The sequence below is a fragment of the Tribolium castaneum genome, chromosome 5 (genome assembly GCF_031307605.1).
Source record: "Tribolium castaneum strain GA2 chromosome 5, icTriCast1.1, whole genome shotgun sequence".
Taxonomy (NCBI): domain Eukaryota; kingdom Metazoa; phylum Arthropoda; class Insecta; order Coleoptera; family Tenebrionidae; genus Tribolium; species Tribolium castaneum.
The window spans coordinates 9,085,058-9,104,079 of record NC_087398.1 but is presented as its reverse complement, the minus strand read 5'-3'; the positions used below and the strand labels follow the sequence as shown (position 1 = coordinate 9,104,079).

Sequence of the window (19,022 nt, the reverse complement as noted above, 5' to 3'; positions counted from 1 at the left end):
AAGTCAGATCCTGCATACATTTATTTTCTGTTACTAATTTGTACTTCTGTTTCAGCTTCGATGACCTATATGACGAAAATGACCTCGTGAATTGAGAACGACTACTAGTTTTAAGTTAAGGGCAGTCGATTTAGTTGTCCAACAAGTGTTCACTTATTTGTGTTCATTTTATTTTATTCAAGATCATTACAAACAGCAAAATGTTAATTGGTTAAAAGCACAGTAAATTAGCATTTTGCCAACCTTATTTTATTCCCCCAATGGAATAACTTTCTATTCTTTTAACTGCCATTTTTCTGGTCGATTCTTTTTTTATACATATACTATAATCTTTTTTATATGATTTTATCTTTAAAAAATTGTGCCATTTTAGGGATAGTTTAGTAAGAAAATAACTGTTGAAGAGCAATGTATACTTAAAAGGGTACATAAAAATAAGGTCCAATATGTAATTTATGAAAAAATCATCTTTCGACTTTTAGTGTAGTCTTTTAATTTTTAATGGTGCTATTAACAAATTATTATGAATAAAGGCTTTGTTGATACAAGTTATACTCTTCTGTGCTTTCTTTGTCCATATGTTGCTTACATTTTCATGTTTTGATTAATTGTACCAGTCAGTTTTACTTTTTCAAATGAAAATGTATACAATGTGATTTTACAAAACGAAACAAAAACGTATCAGCAATGGTGATTAACAATAAAATATAATTATATATAGTTATATAGGCTAAACATGTTTTATAAGTGCTTTAAATTTTTTCTTTCTCTATAGACTAAAAAGAAAAACACTAATTATGTGGAGAAATTATATATATAATAAATCAATTGTATAAATTGCCTAAATTCTAAGAAATAACCGTGAAATTCGTTTATTGGATGGCATTTAAAGCTCTCCCATCTTGAGCGTGTTGAATCTCGTTGAATAAATAAATGCCTTCTAATAACACGTATTGTTTGTAATTAACTATTTGTTATAAGTGCATTTTCAATAACTGAAGACAATAATTATTGAATAAATGTATGTAAAACTGACGCATTTTTATTATCTCCTTCGCAAAAGTGCTGTATCTGTAATTCAAGGGGAAGTCTCACTTCTCACTGCCACTGGTTCTGCCGCTCAATAATCACTAATCAGTGATTATAATAGGTACGTATTAAGAAGTAATAATAAAAACCAATATTCACTCCGAAAAATACAAATGCGCTGTTGCAAAATTCTACTAAGAACTGAGATATATATCCCATTTCAAAATAACAAAACGTACAAATTTCATAGTACAAAGGATGCTTTAAAGGCGTACTTGAATAACCCGCTAATAGATTCAGTTCCATCACAATTTGTTATGTGGCGCTGTAGTTTAGAACTGATGTCGGTAAGGGCGGAATCCTATCTACATAGAGTGATTCTATGGACTTTTTTTCGGTGGATAAAAATGCGGATGCTTATTTTGCTTTGGATAAAAAAACTTCGGACAAAATGGAGCTCTCCCAAAAAAGCATGTTACTGTATAAATGATTTAGTATTTATAAAAAATACTGTTTAATCGTTTATTATTTATTTGGAACCTCAGACACAAATCAGCTGTTTTTGACGTTAGCCTCTGTCAATGTCGACAGTAAATAAATAACACAATCACAAAAAACAAATAATAAAACAAAGAGGAGGATTATGTGGGCTTTTTTACCCTATCCTGCTTTATACAAAATCTTCCAGTACTTGAATTATAAAGAATTAGTGCGTGTAAGTGAAGTTTGTCATAACTGGTGTGAGGTTAGTCGAGATGATTTTCTCTGGAAAGACTTGTTCTTTGAGAACTTTCTTGTCGATAAATCTGTACCGATAGTTTCTGGTAAAACAAGAAACATAATACGGCTTATCAATAATTTAATCGCTTGCAGAAAGAACTTGGTATGAGGAATTCAAAAGACTATCTTACAATGTTCCAGTGGTCCAAACAGAGACATTACACGATCATCGACATCAAGTCCTTCATGTCAGTTTTTCACACAACGGCAAATACTTTGCCACATGCTCAAAGGATGGCTATGTCCTGGTAAAAATCTCATTTAGAGCTATACAGCGCTTTCTATTAAATTCACGATCAAAGGCGCCTGTGACTGAAAATTGGCCACAGGCCACTTTGACCATGTCGTCCACTCTTAACTTTTCTTATTGAAGCTATGGAACTCCACATATCCAGTTGAAATAAAATATTCACGAGATATGAACAGTTTTTCCTGGAAATACACACAATATTCACAGTTTAATGAATCTGACACTCTGCTTCTTGTATCAGGAGTTCATTTTGGTACACCACATAGTACTTCAGGCGAAATTGCAGTATTTAATTTACTCGGTAATAAATTACGTTGCAACAGACTCAAGTGTGCCAATTACGTTGTTTTTAGCTGGGTTTGAGTTGCAATGTCGAGTCGTCAATAAGCCATATGATATTTATGGCACTTGGTACAGTGACCAACACTTACTCTCAGGTGACTTACATTGGTTAGCACATTTAGTTAGTACGTCCTCGTTATGGTTAAATAAAGCATCACAAGAGGCTGAATCAGAGCATGTCCCGATAACTCATAACATGTTTCGGTTTTATAACAGAAATGCAAGTTCAATTAGAGCGATAATGATCGCCAACTGTCTTCCAAATTCTGAACTTGCGACAGAGACCAAAGAAACCGAAGTTGAGGTCGGACCGTCTGAAAATAAAAACAGCACATTTGAGCACGGGAACCCTGTAAGCCATAGAGACATAAATGCGGTTCCCTGCACACACAGTTCTTCTGGTAATAATTTAAAACGCGAAACGTAGGACTAACAACAAGGAGGGAAAAAGACTCAAAATAACCCTTTGTTTGAAAAGAAAAAAAAAAGAAAATTAAATTCTTAACAAGCTGAGAAACCCCGATCTATATTTTTTAAAACTTGATGGGCAAATACAATTGCAAAAAACAATGCAATGTAGAACTAACAGAAATGAGTCGCCTCCTAACTTTTTAGTCCTCCGTAATTGTTGCAAGTTTAAGTAAATTTGAATATTTTAGGCAGTGCTATTTCTTTTGATGCCAAAAAAACTGCAAGTGGCTCAGACTTAGGAAATCCGATTTGGTATAATTCAGATTATCGCAAAGTTGAATCTGAGAATATGCTAATAGATGAGTCTGAGGAAGAAACGGAAGATGATGACACTGGCAAGGATGATTGTGATGATGAAGGTTCTGAAGAAGACTCAGATCAACTCACTCAAAACGATAAATATTTAATTTTTACAACGGGCTTTAAAACATACACACCTCATCAGATAGGTACGTAATAAAATAAAAAGACATTAAAACAAAAAACAATTACGACAAAGTAAAGTTGTTTGCTTTTCAGTTTTCAAACTATTCGTAAAGCATAACGAGAATAATAATTCAACTAAAAAATTAAAAAGACGTACGAAATCGCCGAAACAACACAACACTTTCATTTTAAAACATCTTATCAATTAATGAGCTTATTTTTGTCTATCCTTTTCTTTACTTCGTTTTGTGTTACAACTACGGCTATTTAAAGATTAGGATACGAAACGACGTACAAATAAAACGTTCCCGTCCTCGATAGTTCCACTAATGTCGGCAGAGGGCCCAGTTGTTCTATCACTGTCTAAGTTTTCAGAGCAATGACTTTGTAAAAATGGTTAACACCTACCTAGCAAACAAAAAAAAATCAGGCAGATAGAGCATTAAATTCTCAACAGTAAGACGTAAACATAATGCAAACATTTGTCGTAAACTATGTTTAAAAAAAATTAAAACTTTTACCAATCTGTACTCTATCCCATATTTTTTAAAACGCTGCGAATACGGTTACAGATGCAAGAAAAATGCTAGGAAGAAAGCTGTACAGAATTTATAGTCGTCCGTAGTTACAACAGTACTTTAGTGACAAATTTTGTGAGAAAGTGACAGAATGGGGAATAAATAGATAGAATATAATTAGATAAGTACCACGTAATCAATCAAAACCTTAAAAAAGAAGAAATTATTTTGTTAACAATCGGCGAAAAATTATAAACTTGTCTAATATGTATTTAAAACGCGAAGGAACAAAAATGCGATTGTGATCCAAAATCATCTTTTTTAAATCATTAATTTAGATTTACCTGTGTTTGTTATATTTATCGTTTTAAATTTTAAAAAATGATTAGTATTATCCCGTATCAGGAAATTTCCTTGAACGAAAACCAACCTATTTTCAGGCTTTAAACGGATAAAACCGTTCGCTTTCCCTAAACGCTTGGACCCGGGCCCCTCGTTGAAAGAACGCATAATTCTGCGTGAACGCAAACGCGAGCTTTTAAAATCCGGTTCGCCGCCCCCCGAGCCAAACTGGCTAGATTTCGACTCAGTGGCCGATAAATTTGACAAAGTCGACCATGTGATTGATTTACATGGCCATATCGTCGGAATGGGCCTCAGTCCTGACCACAGATACCTCTACGTCAACAGCAGATCCTGGCCTGAAGGGTACAAAATATCGAATCCCTTGGATCCGCCCCCGATTGCACAAGAAATCGACATCCACGTTATTGACTTAGTGACTTTGAAACAAGTCGGTACTATGCTACGAGCGCACAAGGCGTACACTTCCAACAGCGAGTGCTTTTTTATATTTTTGGACGTTTGCAACCAGTATGTGGCGAGGTGAGAGGGCTTATGAACATTTTCAGGTTTGCATGCAAGTGTTTTCAGTGGCGCTGAAGATAAGCATGGGTACTTGTGGGATCGACACTACGGCATGTGTTTAGTTAAGTTCCCGCATTCGGATGTGGTTAATTCCGTAGCATTTAATCCCAAAGACCCGGAAATGTTGGTTACTACGTCAGATGATCACATCATTAAGGTGTGGAGGTCAAGGGCCAAAGTGAGAGAACTGAAATTGAGCGAAACGCAGTTTCCAAAAGGTGTGGAGTTTAGACGAAGTCGAACGAAAGATAAGTTAAGATGCAACGCCGGCATAAGGAGGATATGAGGTTGTGGTGGCAATAATTGTGTCTTCGTGTGAACATAATCCAGTTTTTCGAGTCGTTTGATTGTACTTTTAACTTATTAGTTTATCCGTCCAAATATGAAGGAATGTTTTTATGACTAACATAATCTTGAATATATGAAAATAAAAAAATATATATTGCCTTATTTATTTTTCATAAAGTCCTAAATATTGGTCATAAATATTGTAATACTTTAATGTTTTCACACCTCGTGAGATTCGTTGTTATTATTTAATATACTTTCATCAGAGCCCTTATTACCATCTGTGTTACTATCATCTTGAGTTTGATGCCTCTTCTTCTTTTTTTCCACATGACCTTTACAGTGCTCACACTCGTCATCAGATCCTTCCTCCGAACTGCTTTCATCAAAATTTCGCGGTTTTTTATATATACAACAACCTACAAAACTGAAACTTTACACGATAACACGAACAAACACCTACATTTTGATTTCTTTTTATTCATATGTTCGTTGTCTACTGTTTCAGTTGTCCACTCCACTTTTCTGTCACTCTTGGGTTTAGTTAGCCTCAGCTTAAGTGTAGGCACTTCATGATCCTGCAAGAGCTTGAAATTATCACTATTTACTCTTGCAACGTTTTCTTTGTACACCATTAAATTTTTATCATGATTACCCCAATCGCTCAGGAAAAACACCATTGTCTGTTGTAAAATTTTATTGTGTACAAAGAAAACGTTGCTACAGTACTCTATGATATGACGTATGATGGCCACCGAATAGCATGTTTAGTCGATTAACAATTAAATAAATAAATAAATAATTCAAGTAAATGAAAAACTATAATCAATTATCTGTTCAATTACAATTATTAATTTTTTTTATTAAGGAGAAATATTTTTACTCAGGAAAGTTTCTGGTAATGCTTTCCTGAAATTCTTGTTTTTAAGACTCCATATGATATGCCTTATAAAGCGTGTTACGCTTTAGTGAGACATGCCGTAGCGTAACACCATAAATAAATAATAAAAAAATAGGAAAATAACGTCATTTAATTAGCGATTTATTATCAGGTTTCGAAAAAAAAAACAACAGAAATACATACCTTTACCTCACAAGTCTGCATTTTCAACCTAATTTGTAGTTATTTTGGATAAAATTTAGCAACATAATTGCGCGTCTGCTTTAAAAATACATGTTAAAAAGCGTGAATACCTAATTTAGTTCTTCGTACAAAAACTTGGTGAATGGTCTAAAATAGCACAAAATAAAATTTGCGACCAAAGTTTATAATTTTTGTCCTTTTTGCAAAATCTAACGGAAAAATTTGTCCATCTGAAAAAACCGCAGCTGCCCGCAAACGCACATCGGAAGTTAAAAAAAAGATTAACCATTTAATTACAATTGCACTTAATTATAAAAAAAAAACAATACAGTTTTAGCGATGAGAATAAACTTGAACGGATTGAAAAATAAAATACAAAAACAAAAATGATTTATTACAATTTAAAAATGGCGTGTAACAAATCATGTGAATTAGTTTAACCTTCTTATTATTTACGGGTTTGTACTGTTAACACGTCACATATTAGCCACAAAATATTGCTTCAATGGAAACTCAAGTATTTATAAAAATGGAAATGTTAAATTGCAGCTACAAAATAAGTATGTGTAAAGAATTAACATAAAAAATAAATAAACGCAGGTCTATTTGAACACACAATAGTGAAGTGATTAGAAGCCTTTGCATTGGAAATACAAATACAAAAACACTGAGTTGAGTTTATTAACAGGACGATGGCAAGCCACTTGATAAGTAAACAGTAACATTGAAGTTATGATTTTGGTAAAAATGAATTAGTAAAGACAAAAACATGATCACAATATTTTTTCTCTATGATATCGATAATACATTGCTTTTATCACATTTGTCTATAAACACTACCAATCCCCCACCGTTTGAGAGACTTTCATCCCATTTTAATTTGATATTGGAATACATTAATAACCCACAAATGCAGTCTTAGTGTTCACAATTAATAGGATGTTCTTCCCCCGATTGTTTCTTTTTCTTCTTCTTCTCCACATGACCCTTACAGTGCTCACACTCATCATCTGAATCTTCCTCAGAACTGCTCTCATCGAAATTCCTAGGTTTCTCGTAAATACAGCAACCTAGTCAACGAAAAAATCTTAATTTCGCATACGTAATTCACAAACGGCTACTTACATTTTGATTTCTTTTTATTCAAGTTTTCATTATCCACGGTCTCATTCGTCCACTTAACTTTTTTATCGTTTTTGGGCTTTGTCAACTTTAACTTAAGAGTTGGCAATTCATGGTCCTGTAAATAAGTCGCAAAATAATAACATACAAGTGCGAAATAGTTTATTATAAAAGTAAATACAAAAATAAACCAATACCAATAAAATAACAAAAGGCAAGAAATAGTATAGTTCACTGAATGACACTTTGCTTTTTCAGATCATTAATTTGTTCGGTTGAATAGTTTAAAATAGTCTCCAGGACTTCTTGAGTGTGTTGGCCTAAAGTCGGTGGCGGAGATCTCACACTGTTTCCCCCATCGCTATACTTGACCGGAGGTCCAACAACTTTTATGTTGCCAGCCACAGGATGCTCCAAATTTTGCACCAATCCGATTTCCTTGATATGCGGGTCATCGAAAGTTTCTTTTAAGGAATTCACAGGCCCTGACGGAAAAGACCCGCCGGCAAAAATTTCACTCCACTCTTTTTTGGTTTTAGTGGCCATTATAGACCGTAACAGACCGATCAATTCAGTCCTGTGCTTAACTCGCAGCTGGTTGGTTTTAAATTTGTCGTTTTCGGCCAAATCTGGCCGTTTTAGTTTCCTGCAAAGGTCTTGGAATTGCAAGTCGGACCCAGTGCCTATGGTGTAGTACCCGTCCTTGGTCGGGAACGCTTCGTATGGGACTATGCTCTCGTGGGCGGTGCCCCAGCGACTTGCCTCTTTCCCCGTGTTTAGGTAATTTGAGCCAATGTTGATGAGTGAGGCCACTTGGGTTGAGAGGAGATTGCAGTCGATTTTTTGCCCCTTTCCGGTCCTTGTGCGCTGAAAGAGCGCGGCCATGATAGCCCCATGCGCGTACAAGCCGGTCGATAGGTCGGTCATGGCGACGCCGGCCTTGCAGGGCTCGCCCCCTTGGGGCCCCGTGATGTGCAGGAAGCCCCCCATCGAGGCCGCAATGACGTCGTACCCAGGCTTGGTCCTGTACGGGCCATCGGGGCCAAACCCAGTGATGGAACAGTAGATTAAATGGGGGGCAACTGCCTTGAGGTGCTCGTAACCCAGCTGCATCTCGTCTAGTTTTCCCGGCACGTAATTTTCCACCAACACGTCCGACTTTTCGGCCAGTTTGTACAGAATATCGCGGCCTTTTTTGAGATCAACACAGACACTTTTTTTGTTGCGGTTGAGGCAGACGAAGTACGCCGTTTCCGCCGTGTTGTTGATGAACGGCGGGCCCCATTTGCGGGCCTCGTCGCCGCCCCCGGGCCGCTCGATTTTGAGGACTTCGGCCCCCAGGTCGGCCAAAATCATGGTGCAGTACGGCCCTGCCACTATTCGGGTTAAATCTAGAACTCGCACGCCTTCCAGCGGGAAATTACGCGAGTGTATTGATCTAAACGCGCTGTTTGCTATTTTTAAACGGGCGAATTTAACATGAGGGATGGATTTGTACACAGTGGCCAACATTTTCGACTACAACTACTCAAAATTCTTATCAATTACGTAATGTTTACCTGTTCATCGGGCTCGACAGTTTCGACGACTGTCACAGTGGAAGTAGTCGGTTCTTGCATCGTTTGAGAAGGAGATGGGTCCGTCATTTTTGCGGAACTAGTCGAACGCAAGTATGTTTACAACATTTTTATGACCAGACACTGTAATCATCCTATTATTGCCTATGATTTTCGCGCAACTGACTCTGATAAGATAAATACGCCGGAATAAAGTTTGACAAGTTTGAACGTTTGGCAACTGACATTATCTGACATTTCCTTTCCAATATGGAAATGTTGGTAACTGAAAGATCTCTGTAATACCGATATCATAAAGCGCGAAGTTTAACAATTTTATTAGAAGCAGAGATTTCTGATTTTTATACGACTTTTTCGGTATTTTTTAACGATTGCGGATTTTATATGTAAAATTTTAACTGGTGTTTAAGTCTTTTTAACTAAGCTACGTTAAGCTTTTTAACTAAGAGTTATTGTTAAAATCGCCTCTAAAGTCACGGAAATAGTCTACAAAATGTGCACTTGTGTAGTGTTGATTGCAGAGGTATTGTCGTTGTTAAGAAATTGCTCAAGATTAGACTAAAATCGGACAAAATATTAAAAAAGATTAAATGGCGATTAGGTGTTATTATCTATTGCATAAAAATAAAATAATAAACTGCAAGATTTCAAAATTAATAAAGCCAGTACGAAGAAAAACAATGAGGAAACACTGAAAAACTAGTGTAGGAAGGCGGTTTAAGAATCATGTGAGGAAATTAATGAAAAAAGGAATTATGATCGCGTACTGTTTAAGAATAACGGTATCAAAACATACTTAAAATTTATTAACAGAGGTAAAACTCATCGCGCATTTAATTTCGGTAAATAGTGCCGACCTACATCATTTATTGAATACTCGGTATAAAATATGTATTGGATATTATGTAATTTCTTTTAAAAACTTTACGTAAACAACTTTAAGTAGCTACATTTAGTACATACATACCTTCATACCTATTTTTGCCAACATTTCTAAATTCTTGTAAAAGTTGCTGTGACAGAAATAGAAGACTCGGTAATAATGCGGTAATAGACGTACTATCTCTACTTAACATGTTAAGTAATTAATTATAATAAAAAAAAAATTATATCTTTGAAAATACGTCTTGTTTTTATTTTGGACAAATTCTGAACAAAATGAACTGGGTACTTATAAAAAAAAATAATTACAAGAATTCCAGTCGAAATTAACACAAAGTGTTGAGTTTTTGGGTTTTGACTGTTATTAGAAACATGCGTGGAGTTACGGAACTTAAGTTATCCTATAAAACGATTTTGACTATGATATCGAAGAGTCATCTGAATTTTGAAACCATATTACAAAATACAAAATAATTATGCACGTATTTTGAGTTTTTTGAACCTTGTCATCATGTCGTTACATGTGACATGTGTGACATTTAATGAACAGAAACGAAAAGTTGTGGGTTTATCGTCTGAGTTGTTGGAAGGAATTACAACATATGTATGTATTTATTGCCCATTTTCTTTAACGGTTTGTTGCTTCTGTTGCTTCATGCTTGGAGCTATTTATTTGCAATACGCCGCATTTTTGAATATCAGATCTCCCATTATTGGTATTTTATTTAAAATTCTCACTTTATATAAATTAAAAAATCCTTATTGTCTTCCTATATTATGTTATAAGTAAGGCAGTTAACTGCTTAACCGCTAATTTGTTTTAGGAGTATTTTGTAATCGCTAACACATTTTTGTTACCTATTTTTTAGATTAAAAATGTAAACAACATAATGTTACTGAATCATAAAATCATAATTAATATTACAAATAATATATTATACAACAAATATATAAAAAGCGTAGTTTTAACAATGGCAAATAAAGAAGATAAAAAAGTTATGAGGTATTAGATCGTTGTTTTATGCGTCAATTATAAAATTGTTACCGAAATTGTTGGGAAACATATTTTCTTCATGAAATCAGAACGTCAGGGAAAAAAGCTCTGACTAGTCTAGAAGACTTAAAAGTGTATTTCTTGCAGTTTAGTTAACTGCACTTGATCTTGTAATGACTAATGACAATTTTTAAGTGATGGTTGTAATAAAATTCAGTTTTTTGATTAGTTTTTCAAATGTTTTTACCATTTTGAGTCAGCGCATCATCATCCTCTGGTATGTACAAGCTACAATTTTTTTTTCAATTTTCTTTGTGGTAAGTAATTCATAATTATTAATAGTAGGCGGTTCGGTTGTGTTATGTAAAAGCTTTATTCTTCCTTTACTTATTTGTAGCATTTGTGCATTTTCATGCAGTTCAAAAATCGATTTTCTCTGAAGTACTCACGTTCAAAAGATAAAATTCATGACGCAAACTCATAATTTATTTTCATTCAGTAGGACAGTGAATGGATAATAAATAATCGATAGTTAAAGGTAGGGGACATCTAAAATATTTTTATCTACTTAATTAGAATCTGATTTTGCTATAAAAAATTCCGACCTCTTCATCATCAGTTGCCAGAAAAAATTCAAATGTCAGTGTGATATTTACCTACGAGTTTTTTTATGAAGTCTTAGTGTTTGTTTCCTATCATGCTTACAACACGTGTTAATACTATTTTATTAGGAGGTTGAAGCAAGTGTTTAATTATTGGATTTTATAAAGTTGCCATTGTCATGGACGAAGAGTTTATTAAAGTGTTTTCCTCCAGTCAGTCATTGGCATTCGCTAATACTAAAGAAATTATTAAATACCAATATTTTAGGAACTGTTCAAAATGTGTTAACGTACTGGCAGCGAACGAAAACGAATTTCCTCTTGGACTACTTTGAGTAAGAATATTACATAAACAAAATTACTGAAATTAATAATTAAAAAAATGTGTTAGCGTAAATGATATTTCTTAACTACTCATATTTCAAGAATTGTGTATTCGTCAATTCTTACATAATCCTACAGCAACTAATACTGTTTTATTCTGTATTGTATGAAATTTAAATAAAGCGTTTATTTTAGATTAAAGACTTAATTTTTAAGTCATTTATGGCGATTATCTACCTCTCGCATGGAAAACTTATTATACGCTTTTGCTAATACTTGTTTGGCATGTAATTACTTAGTCTAATTATACATACGTTGATTACTCTTGTTACCAGACTATTTGATCTAATTTTTTCTTAGTTAACTAATGTAGTAAAAAGAACTTTTATTGTCCTGATATTTACGCACCCTTTAAGCTTATAAATGAAGGCGATTATAGTCTGTTTATTTAATACAATACAGGTGTAGGTAAGAAATACCATAATTAAAATACCAGTATTGTTTGTTACACCAGGGTCAGTGTTGTGGACTTTGGATCTCGTTCAGTTAGCAAATTTTCAAACTCGCAAGAACAGGTATCCTTTACTGTTTATGGTGTAATTAAAAATCATAATGAAGCGTTTATTCGAAGATTATTTGTTATCAGTTAATTATGTTATACTAAGGTTTTGTTGCCAATTATTTCTCGTGTTGGGAGCGACCACGTTGTCTATTTATTTATAAAACGTTACATGGACTGTTAGTTGCAATAAAACCATTCGCGATGACGTGATTAAGTATAAATTAATTTTTAGGTATTAACAACCGAACAAATTCCGAGCCACTTAATCGACCAGTTGTTTGAAGACATCGTAACAAATCAATTCGTTCAAAATGAAGCAATCCGTTTATTATTTCGATATTGTCGATTATATTATTTTTGGGGCCATGTTATTTTTGTCGGCCCTAACTGGTATTTATTTTGGCTGTAGAGGAAAAATCAACAAAAAGCGGGAACCGGAATCTTTTAAAGATTATCTAACAGGAAACAAAAATCTTAAACCTTTTCCGGTTGCCATGTCGCTAATTGCAAGGTAAGTAGTTATGCTTTTTATTGAGGTTTATTATCCTATTTCAATTTTGTAGTTACATATCAGGGGTGACAATGCTTGGAACCCCCGCCGAAGTGTACAATTTTGGAGCTCAGTATTGGTTAATTGTTTTTGCAATGTCCCTCAGTGGTCTCACAGTGGCTACCGTTTATCTACCAGTATTCACCAAGCTGCAAGTTTGTTCCTCATACGAGGTAATTAAAATGGAAAATTTAGTTGAGTTGTACTAGGTATACGAGTCTATGAAAATGAAATTATTTGGCCATACTCGTGACTACCTATAAAAATAGTTAAACATTAAGTATACAAAAATAATCCCTTGAACACGTGTATGATTTTCATCAATTGTTTGTGAGTAAAAGGAATTCCTTGCATGCTCTCTTATAGGTTTACTCAAATAACAATCGCCTACACGCATTATGTACAATGAAACTTGCTTAACTCGAACTTTCACATACCTACTACTTATGTTTAGTCTTCGTACATCAAATCTCTAATTTATATTACTCGTATTTTTCTAATACTCTAATGCGTAATCAAAACTAAACTGGAATTTTTCTGGGTGATTTACCAATTTAGGATGATGACAAGAAGAAATTTGTGTAGGAACCACAGTTTTTTTCCAGGTTAATGAAGTCGATTAAAGGTAATTTCTAACAATTTTATGGTGTTTCTGTACCATGAGTAAGTGTGTGAGAATGTTTTTTTATTTTTTATTATTTCAAAGAACAAGAGACTTTATTCAGTTTGCTAAAAAAGTAATTGATAAATTATCCAGTTCGCTAGAACTGTGATTATTTTGGCAGAATAATATTTTCCGATTTTTCTATTAATTTTCGAGTTATCTTTTAAGTGCTTTATTCCGTTTATTCTTTTTTTTTCTTAAAACATCTACCGGAAAAACGAAAAGTCAGTTTTCTAATTTACTAATTAACTAGGCCTTCACCTTTGATACCGTAACAAGATTACATGACTTTCACGGAGACTGCCACTGACGCATACCTAGAGATATATTTGGAAAAACTATTTTTTGAACAAACTAAATTATATTTATATACACTTAAGGGCCACGTTTACAATCGTTAAATAACTTTTTATTGGGAATGAATTTTAAACCATACAATGTTTTGTAACAATTGTAACTATGGTTGGTAATTACATACACCACGAATAATTTATCCGGAGTTTATCTGACGATGGTATGTATTTTTTAAGCAGAGCATACGAAGCATAGCAATTTAAAGCATCAGGCTTATGGACTTTTTAGTGTTAGGCAAGTTAAAAGTTACATTATTTCTCAAAAAAATAAAAAAAAATCAAAATGTTACTATTAAGTAGGTATAAATACAAGTTTAAAACACAAGCGTCTAGAAACGAGTAACATCGTTGTATATTGGCTAGGCCTAGTTAGACCTACGTTGGTCTACGGAAGACACACTACGCTTGTTAAAAATAATATCAATATTTTCGAAAACAATTTTTTTCGCACTTTTTTTTGGAAACTCTAAAACAAATCGAATGTAAATTTTTTCATATTGGTTATTTAAACAGAGATCAAAAACTTTTCAACATTTTTGTGTTTCAGTATTTGGAGCTAAGATTCAGCAAGATCCTGCGAACAATAGCGTCCCTTTTATTCCTCTTAGACGAAGTAAGTCTTACGTTTAGGTGGCCGTAAATAAATTAATATTTTAATATGCCAGGCTTTCTACAGATCATGTTTTTACCAATGTTGATCTACGTTCCGTCCCTTGCATTTAATCAAGGTAAATGTTTTAAACACTAGTATGTAACATAAATAACATTTGATGAACACAGTCTCTGGGGCAAATCTACATTTGATCGGTGCTATTGTCTGCACGGTTTGCGTTTTTTACACAATTTTGGTAAGTTGTTGGTATATTTATGTAAGGAGTTCATTGCAGTTTTTTAATCATTAGGGTGGTTTGAGGGCTGTGGTTTACACCGACACTTGGCAAACTGTAGTTATGTTTATTTCCGACATGGTAGTGGTAATTTTGGGAGTCGTTGCCATCGGAGGAATGAGTGTTATTATCGAACGATCCTCTGCTGGTAACAGGATCCAGTCACTGAAGTGAGTTGGGTTTAATATCCAAAACCAACTATTGTGACAATTTTTTCAGTTTTAATCCCAGTATGTACGAAAGATATACAGTATTTAGCGTTCTAATTGGAGGATTCACTTACTGGACTTCTTTCAATGCGGTCAATCAGACAATGGTGCAGAGATACTTATCATTACCAAATAACAAAGAGGCTAGAATGTACACATATCTTGAATTTTGTATTTCATAGCTAATCTTAATTTTTGTCAATTTTAGAGCCATAGCTATTTTTACAGTAGGAGTTGTATTTTTTATATCAATGTGTTGTTTCGCTGGTCTTCTTCTATTTGGCACATATCATGACTGTGATCCTCTAGCAGCAAACAGAATATCAAACAGTGACCAGCTTCTTCCTCTGTTTGTTGTTGAAACTGCGGGACATTTAAGAGGCGTTCCTGGGCTTTTTATTGCTGGTGTTTTTGGAGCTGCATTAAGGTAAAATTTAATATTATTATACTACAACTTCAAAAACATATTTTCAGTTCTTTATCGGTTGTTCTAAACTCATCAGCTGTTGTTTTGTTGGAAGACTTTTTCCGCGGAGTTTGTCATTTTAGTATAACGGAGAGACAGGGCAAACTATTTACGAAAAGTATAATATTAATTCTAGGAATTGCTTCTGTATGTCTTGTTTTTGTTGTTGAAAAAATGGGTAGCGTCTTTGCAGTAAGTTTCGGGGATCGACTTGCAAAAATTGACGCAATTTTCTAGGTTGCCACTTCGCTATCTGCAATTGTTGCAGGAACAATGTTTGGTGTTTTTACGCTTGGAATGCTAGTACCTTGGGCTAACGTCAAGGGCGCAGTGGTGGGCTCAGTTAGCGGATTTTTAATGTCTTGTATCGTTTCTTACGGTCAAATGTATGTCGCTTCTGCTAAAATGGTGGTCCCTCGGCCACTTCCTGTGTCTATAGAAGGCTGCGCTGCAACTTATGGTCTCAATGTTACCGAGCCGCCTGAAATAGTACGAAAATTGTGCTTGATCGTGCATTGCTTTATTGTTCTTGTAGGAATATCCGGATGAAAGCAAGGTTTTTCCTCTGTTCCGGTTGTCTTTCCTGTGGATAACACCGATTGGTGTTTTCACGGTGATCGCTGTGGGTATTATAACGAGTTTTCTGACGGGAAAAACTGATCTGAAGACTTTGGATCCGGAGCTGATATCGCCTGTAATGCACTGGGTCCTGCCCGAGGAGGCGCAGAATTACGCAGGATCTGCTGTGAGGAAGATTAAACACCAGCGACTGTTTGGCAATGAGGCAATTGCATCGCCTTCAGTAACAATGAATTTAAATGTATTACTTTCATACGGTATTATTTTCGTTACTTAATACTTTTTTACAGGAGAGACGAGATACGGAAAGTCCCGACAACAGATGAAAATTGAAAACATGTTATAACTTATCTCACTTTTGTATAAATGTTGTACTCATTAATATTGATGTTTTATTAATAAAATTTAAACGTAAAGCTTGGTGTATCTGTCTGGAGGCAACGACTGCTTTGCAAATGATAGGTGGGCAAAAACAAACAGACATTATTAATTCTCTTTAAAGTAGAAACTAACTAGAGGGTAGTTTAGAAACGTGTTATTAATGTAAACCGTTTATCCTTGACTGATGGATGATTTGTACGGTGGTCAAGGGCCTCGCGCCACTGTTTATATTTGCAAAGCTTGACGGATATGTAAACTGTACAATCTCTAGTCAAATAAGGTTTGCAGTTTCCTTTCATCTTCTTGTGATCGGCTATCAGATAGGGGGTTCTTTATTTGTGCTTAATATTAGAACAAATATTCCAATTAATTTTGCGTGCTGCTTACACGGCACTCAAACAACATTGATGAATTCCAAAATGAGAATTATAATAATGTGGGCTTGCCAATTTTTGGGTGTATTTAGTTGATTACGTTTTGAAAATTAATGAAGTGGAGAGCGGAGATTAGTGCAAATAGCGGTCAGATGTGATATTATTTGAACAGAATTCATAGGACATTGTAAATAGACACAGTTCCACATCGTATAGGTAAAGATATAACGTAATGGAAAGTAAACAATTACACTGGAATACAACTGGAACTGGACGTTTGTTTTAGGTAACCTTTGAAATAATAATCATGCTATCTAATAACTTCCTTACGACACTGAAATTATAATAATAATGCATGTAAAGTTTGCTGTTCCTAGTAGTAAAATTATATGAATATTAAAATAAATACAAAAAATATTTAAGTCTATTTTTTGATATTTCAACTACCATTAACATTCGTATCTGTTTAATAGTTATAATTATCATTATTCTTATTTATTAGACAATAATTTTACTTCATATTGAAATACCTAGAGAGTAGTGCTAAAAGTAGATATATTTTTACTGTTTATCAGAAGCTAATTATCGAACAGGAATTAGGGTTTGCCATTTGGCCATTTCATACTTTAATTTTTTTCCGTGCATATGAAATTTTAAATTTTTTTACAATTACAACAAATTAATTAATATTAAATCATTGCAAATAAAATTTTTATTACTTTTAATACTCTGAAAGAAACGATGCTCAAATGATATTTTGTCCAAAACATGCATTTAAAAAATGTGATTAGCTTTCTAAAAAAAAATAAGAAATAAATGTTAGACGTTGTGTAGCTCACATTTTACAATCCACAGTATATTTTAGGTGATTAAATCTAATGTGAGTAATATCCTAATATCTGTAAATTACATTAGAATAAAGGTTTGTCTCCTTGCGTTATGATTACCCCAGGGGAAGCCGCATACATGTAATAAAATTAGGGCTTATGTGGGCGATATACCATGAGCAATGGAAGAAAATGCCAAAACGCCAAATAACAAAAGTGGTAATTAAAATGCTTCGTGCTCAGAAGCTGGAACAAGGTTTGTGAAGATAAGCAAGTCGCGTGTATAGCATACTTGGAAAATTTGTGTGTAATCATCGAATTCTGGCTCGTTTCATAAATTATCAATAAATTCTTGTAGAAGAAAAAAGTCGTGATTAAATTAGAGCCTGCTTAAATGAAGGAGTTCCGTATGAATTTAAAGGGTTGTGTAATCAATATATTAATTAAGAGCACAAACACAATTACAGTTCATTAGCGAAGTTTTAATATTTACTAAACTTCTAATTAATACTTCTCAGTACATTGGTATTCAATAATGCTTTAATTACGACGTTACTTTAAGGCCCCTTTTCATTAATTATGCACAGGAAGCTCTGAAACTTGACTTAATTTTTCGATTCGTGTTGTTTTCCCCGTCGTCTTCGGATTCGGTTTATAATCGGTTTTGCCAACGAACGCTGGAGCGAACGCTGATAACACCCACACGGGTTATAATGAGATGCACACGTTTAGCATTCATGCAGCATATAAAATTAACCGTTTAGATATTGTCAATAAAGTAGATTTAATTAACGTTAGTTTAAAAAGTGTCGTCGCGCGATATGCAAATGTGGCCGCTCAATTTGTAGTTGCGCCTCGCTAACGCGGAGTAATTTCTCTGCATTTGTAACAATTCCCGGTGCCGCTTCGTGGTTTCCATACTAAACACGTCGTGATCACTTGATTCTAGAATTTATTATGAAGGCGTTTTCTCAGATTCTGACGACAAATCGAGCTCTAATGAGACGCATTGACGAGATCCGGGCTCATCCGATACTCTTCACAATGGTTAAGATTTCACGAATTTCTCAGACGTGGACGGAGTCTCAATCCACCGACTACAGTAATTATTATTATCTAAATTATTTGCTTCATTCCGACTGTGGACACAATAGCGACTTCAACCCACTACAGGAATATTTACTTTCTCTAAAACACGTAAACCATATTCGAAGCTGTGCTTTTTCTATTGGAGAGAATCAAAATTTCTTTGACGATAATAATTGAAAATGTGCGGGCCACATTTAATTGGTTATTATGTATTTATAAATGATCACAATCACATGGCCCCACATTTTTTTACTAGTTTTTTGTGACATAGTAAAGTACGTTCTTTAATTTGTATCCTTCTAAGAACTATAAAGCTTTATAACACTTAATAACTTAATTGGCCAACGGTCGAAAACCTAATTACCGCCAACAATAAAATAATAAAGCGGAATGAAAAATCGTAAATTTACCTTAAGAACACGTGTAAAATACCTGCATGTTGTAAAATTCCGGAAATGAGCGGTC

General features: G+C 34.2%; 5 protein-coding genes across 47 annotated transcripts in view; 3 read left to right on the top strand and 2 right to left on the bottom strand.

The window, feature by feature from the left end:
- The window catches only part of LOC660769 (basement membrane-specific heparan sulfate proteoglycan core protein), a 122,952-nt gene extending 121,917 nt beyond the window's left edge, over positions 1-1,035 (top strand). For all 36 annotated transcript variants that reach the window (XR_010334234.1, XR_010334233.1, XR_010334239.1 and 33 more), the window contains one exon: positions 56-1,035. Coding sequence is in view for 1 of the 36 variants with exons in the window: in XM_064356769.1 (XP_064212839.1) it covers positions 56-95 (40 nt within the window). In the remaining 35 variants the exon portion in view is untranslated. The remainder of the gene's footprint in view (positions 1-55) is intronic.
- Positions 1,036-1,572: 537 nt separating this feature from the next.
- Positions 1,573-5,181, top strand: Fbw5 (F-box and WD repeat domain containing 5). Its single transcript, XM_001811987.4, has 7 exons — positions 1,573-1,853; positions 1,903-2,057; positions 2,183-2,360; positions 2,413-2,802; positions 3,061-3,321; positions 4,257-4,701; positions 4,750-5,181. Exons 1-7 carry the CDS (start codon positions 1,673-1,675, stop codon positions 5,027-5,029), a joined length of 1,890 nt encoding a protein of 629 aa, XP_001812039.1. The 5' UTR covers positions 1,573-1,672; the 3' UTR covers positions 5,030-5,181.
- On the bottom strand, positions 5,182-8,937 carry LOC100141846 (E3 ubiquitin-protein ligase PPP1R11). 2 transcript variants are annotated; one of them, XM_001812034.4, is made up of 3 exons: positions 8,797-8,937; positions 5,495-5,609; positions 5,182-5,450 (listed from the first exon to the last, which is right to left on the bottom strand). In XM_001812034.4, the coding sequence occupies exons 1-3, from the start codon at positions 8,881-8,883 to the stop codon at positions 5,251-5,253; spliced, it is 402 nt and encodes a 133-aa protein (XP_001812086.2). In that variant the 5' UTR covers positions 8,884-8,937; the 3' UTR covers positions 5,182-5,250. The 2 variants fall into 2 exon arrangements, with proteins under 2 accessions (XP_001812086.2, XP_008193286.1); XM_008195064.3 differs by lacking the exons at positions 5,182-5,450; positions 5,495-5,609 and adding exons at positions 6,489-7,185; positions 7,241-7,355.
- LOC660876 (uncharacterized protein) lies at positions 7,383-8,749 on the bottom strand. Its single transcript, XM_008195062.3, has one exon. It carries the CDS (start codon positions 8,747-8,749, stop codon positions 7,469-7,471), a length of 1,281 nt encoding a protein of 426 aa, XP_008193284.1. The 3' UTR covers positions 7,383-7,468.
- On the top strand, positions 8,770-16,302 carry SLC5A11 (Sodium/solute co-transporter-like 5A11). Of its 7 annotated transcripts, XM_008195066.3 has the most exons (14): positions 11,414-11,505; positions 11,561-11,627; positions 12,411-12,689; positions 12,742-12,901; positions 14,293-14,358; positions 14,422-14,473; positions 14,526-14,593; positions 14,648-14,802; positions 14,852-14,992; positions 15,050-15,268; positions 15,316-15,499; positions 15,545-15,796; positions 15,843-16,127; positions 16,177-16,302. In XM_008195066.3, exons 3-14 carry the CDS (start codon positions 12,490-12,492, stop codon positions 16,210-16,212), a joined length of 1,818 nt encoding a protein of 605 aa, XP_008193288.1. In that variant the 5' UTR covers positions 11,414-11,505; positions 11,561-11,627; positions 12,411-12,489; the 3' UTR covers positions 16,213-16,302. The 7 variants fall into 7 exon arrangements, with proteins under 7 accessions (XP_015835461.1, XP_008193289.1, XP_008193288.1 ...); XM_015979975.2 differs by lacking the exons at positions 11,414-11,505; positions 11,561-11,627 and adding an exon at positions 8,770-8,907; XM_008195067.3 differs by lacking the exons at positions 11,414-11,505; positions 11,561-11,627 and adding an exon at positions 10,787-10,967.
- The last annotated feature ends 2,720 nt before the right edge of the window (positions 16,303-19,022 follow it).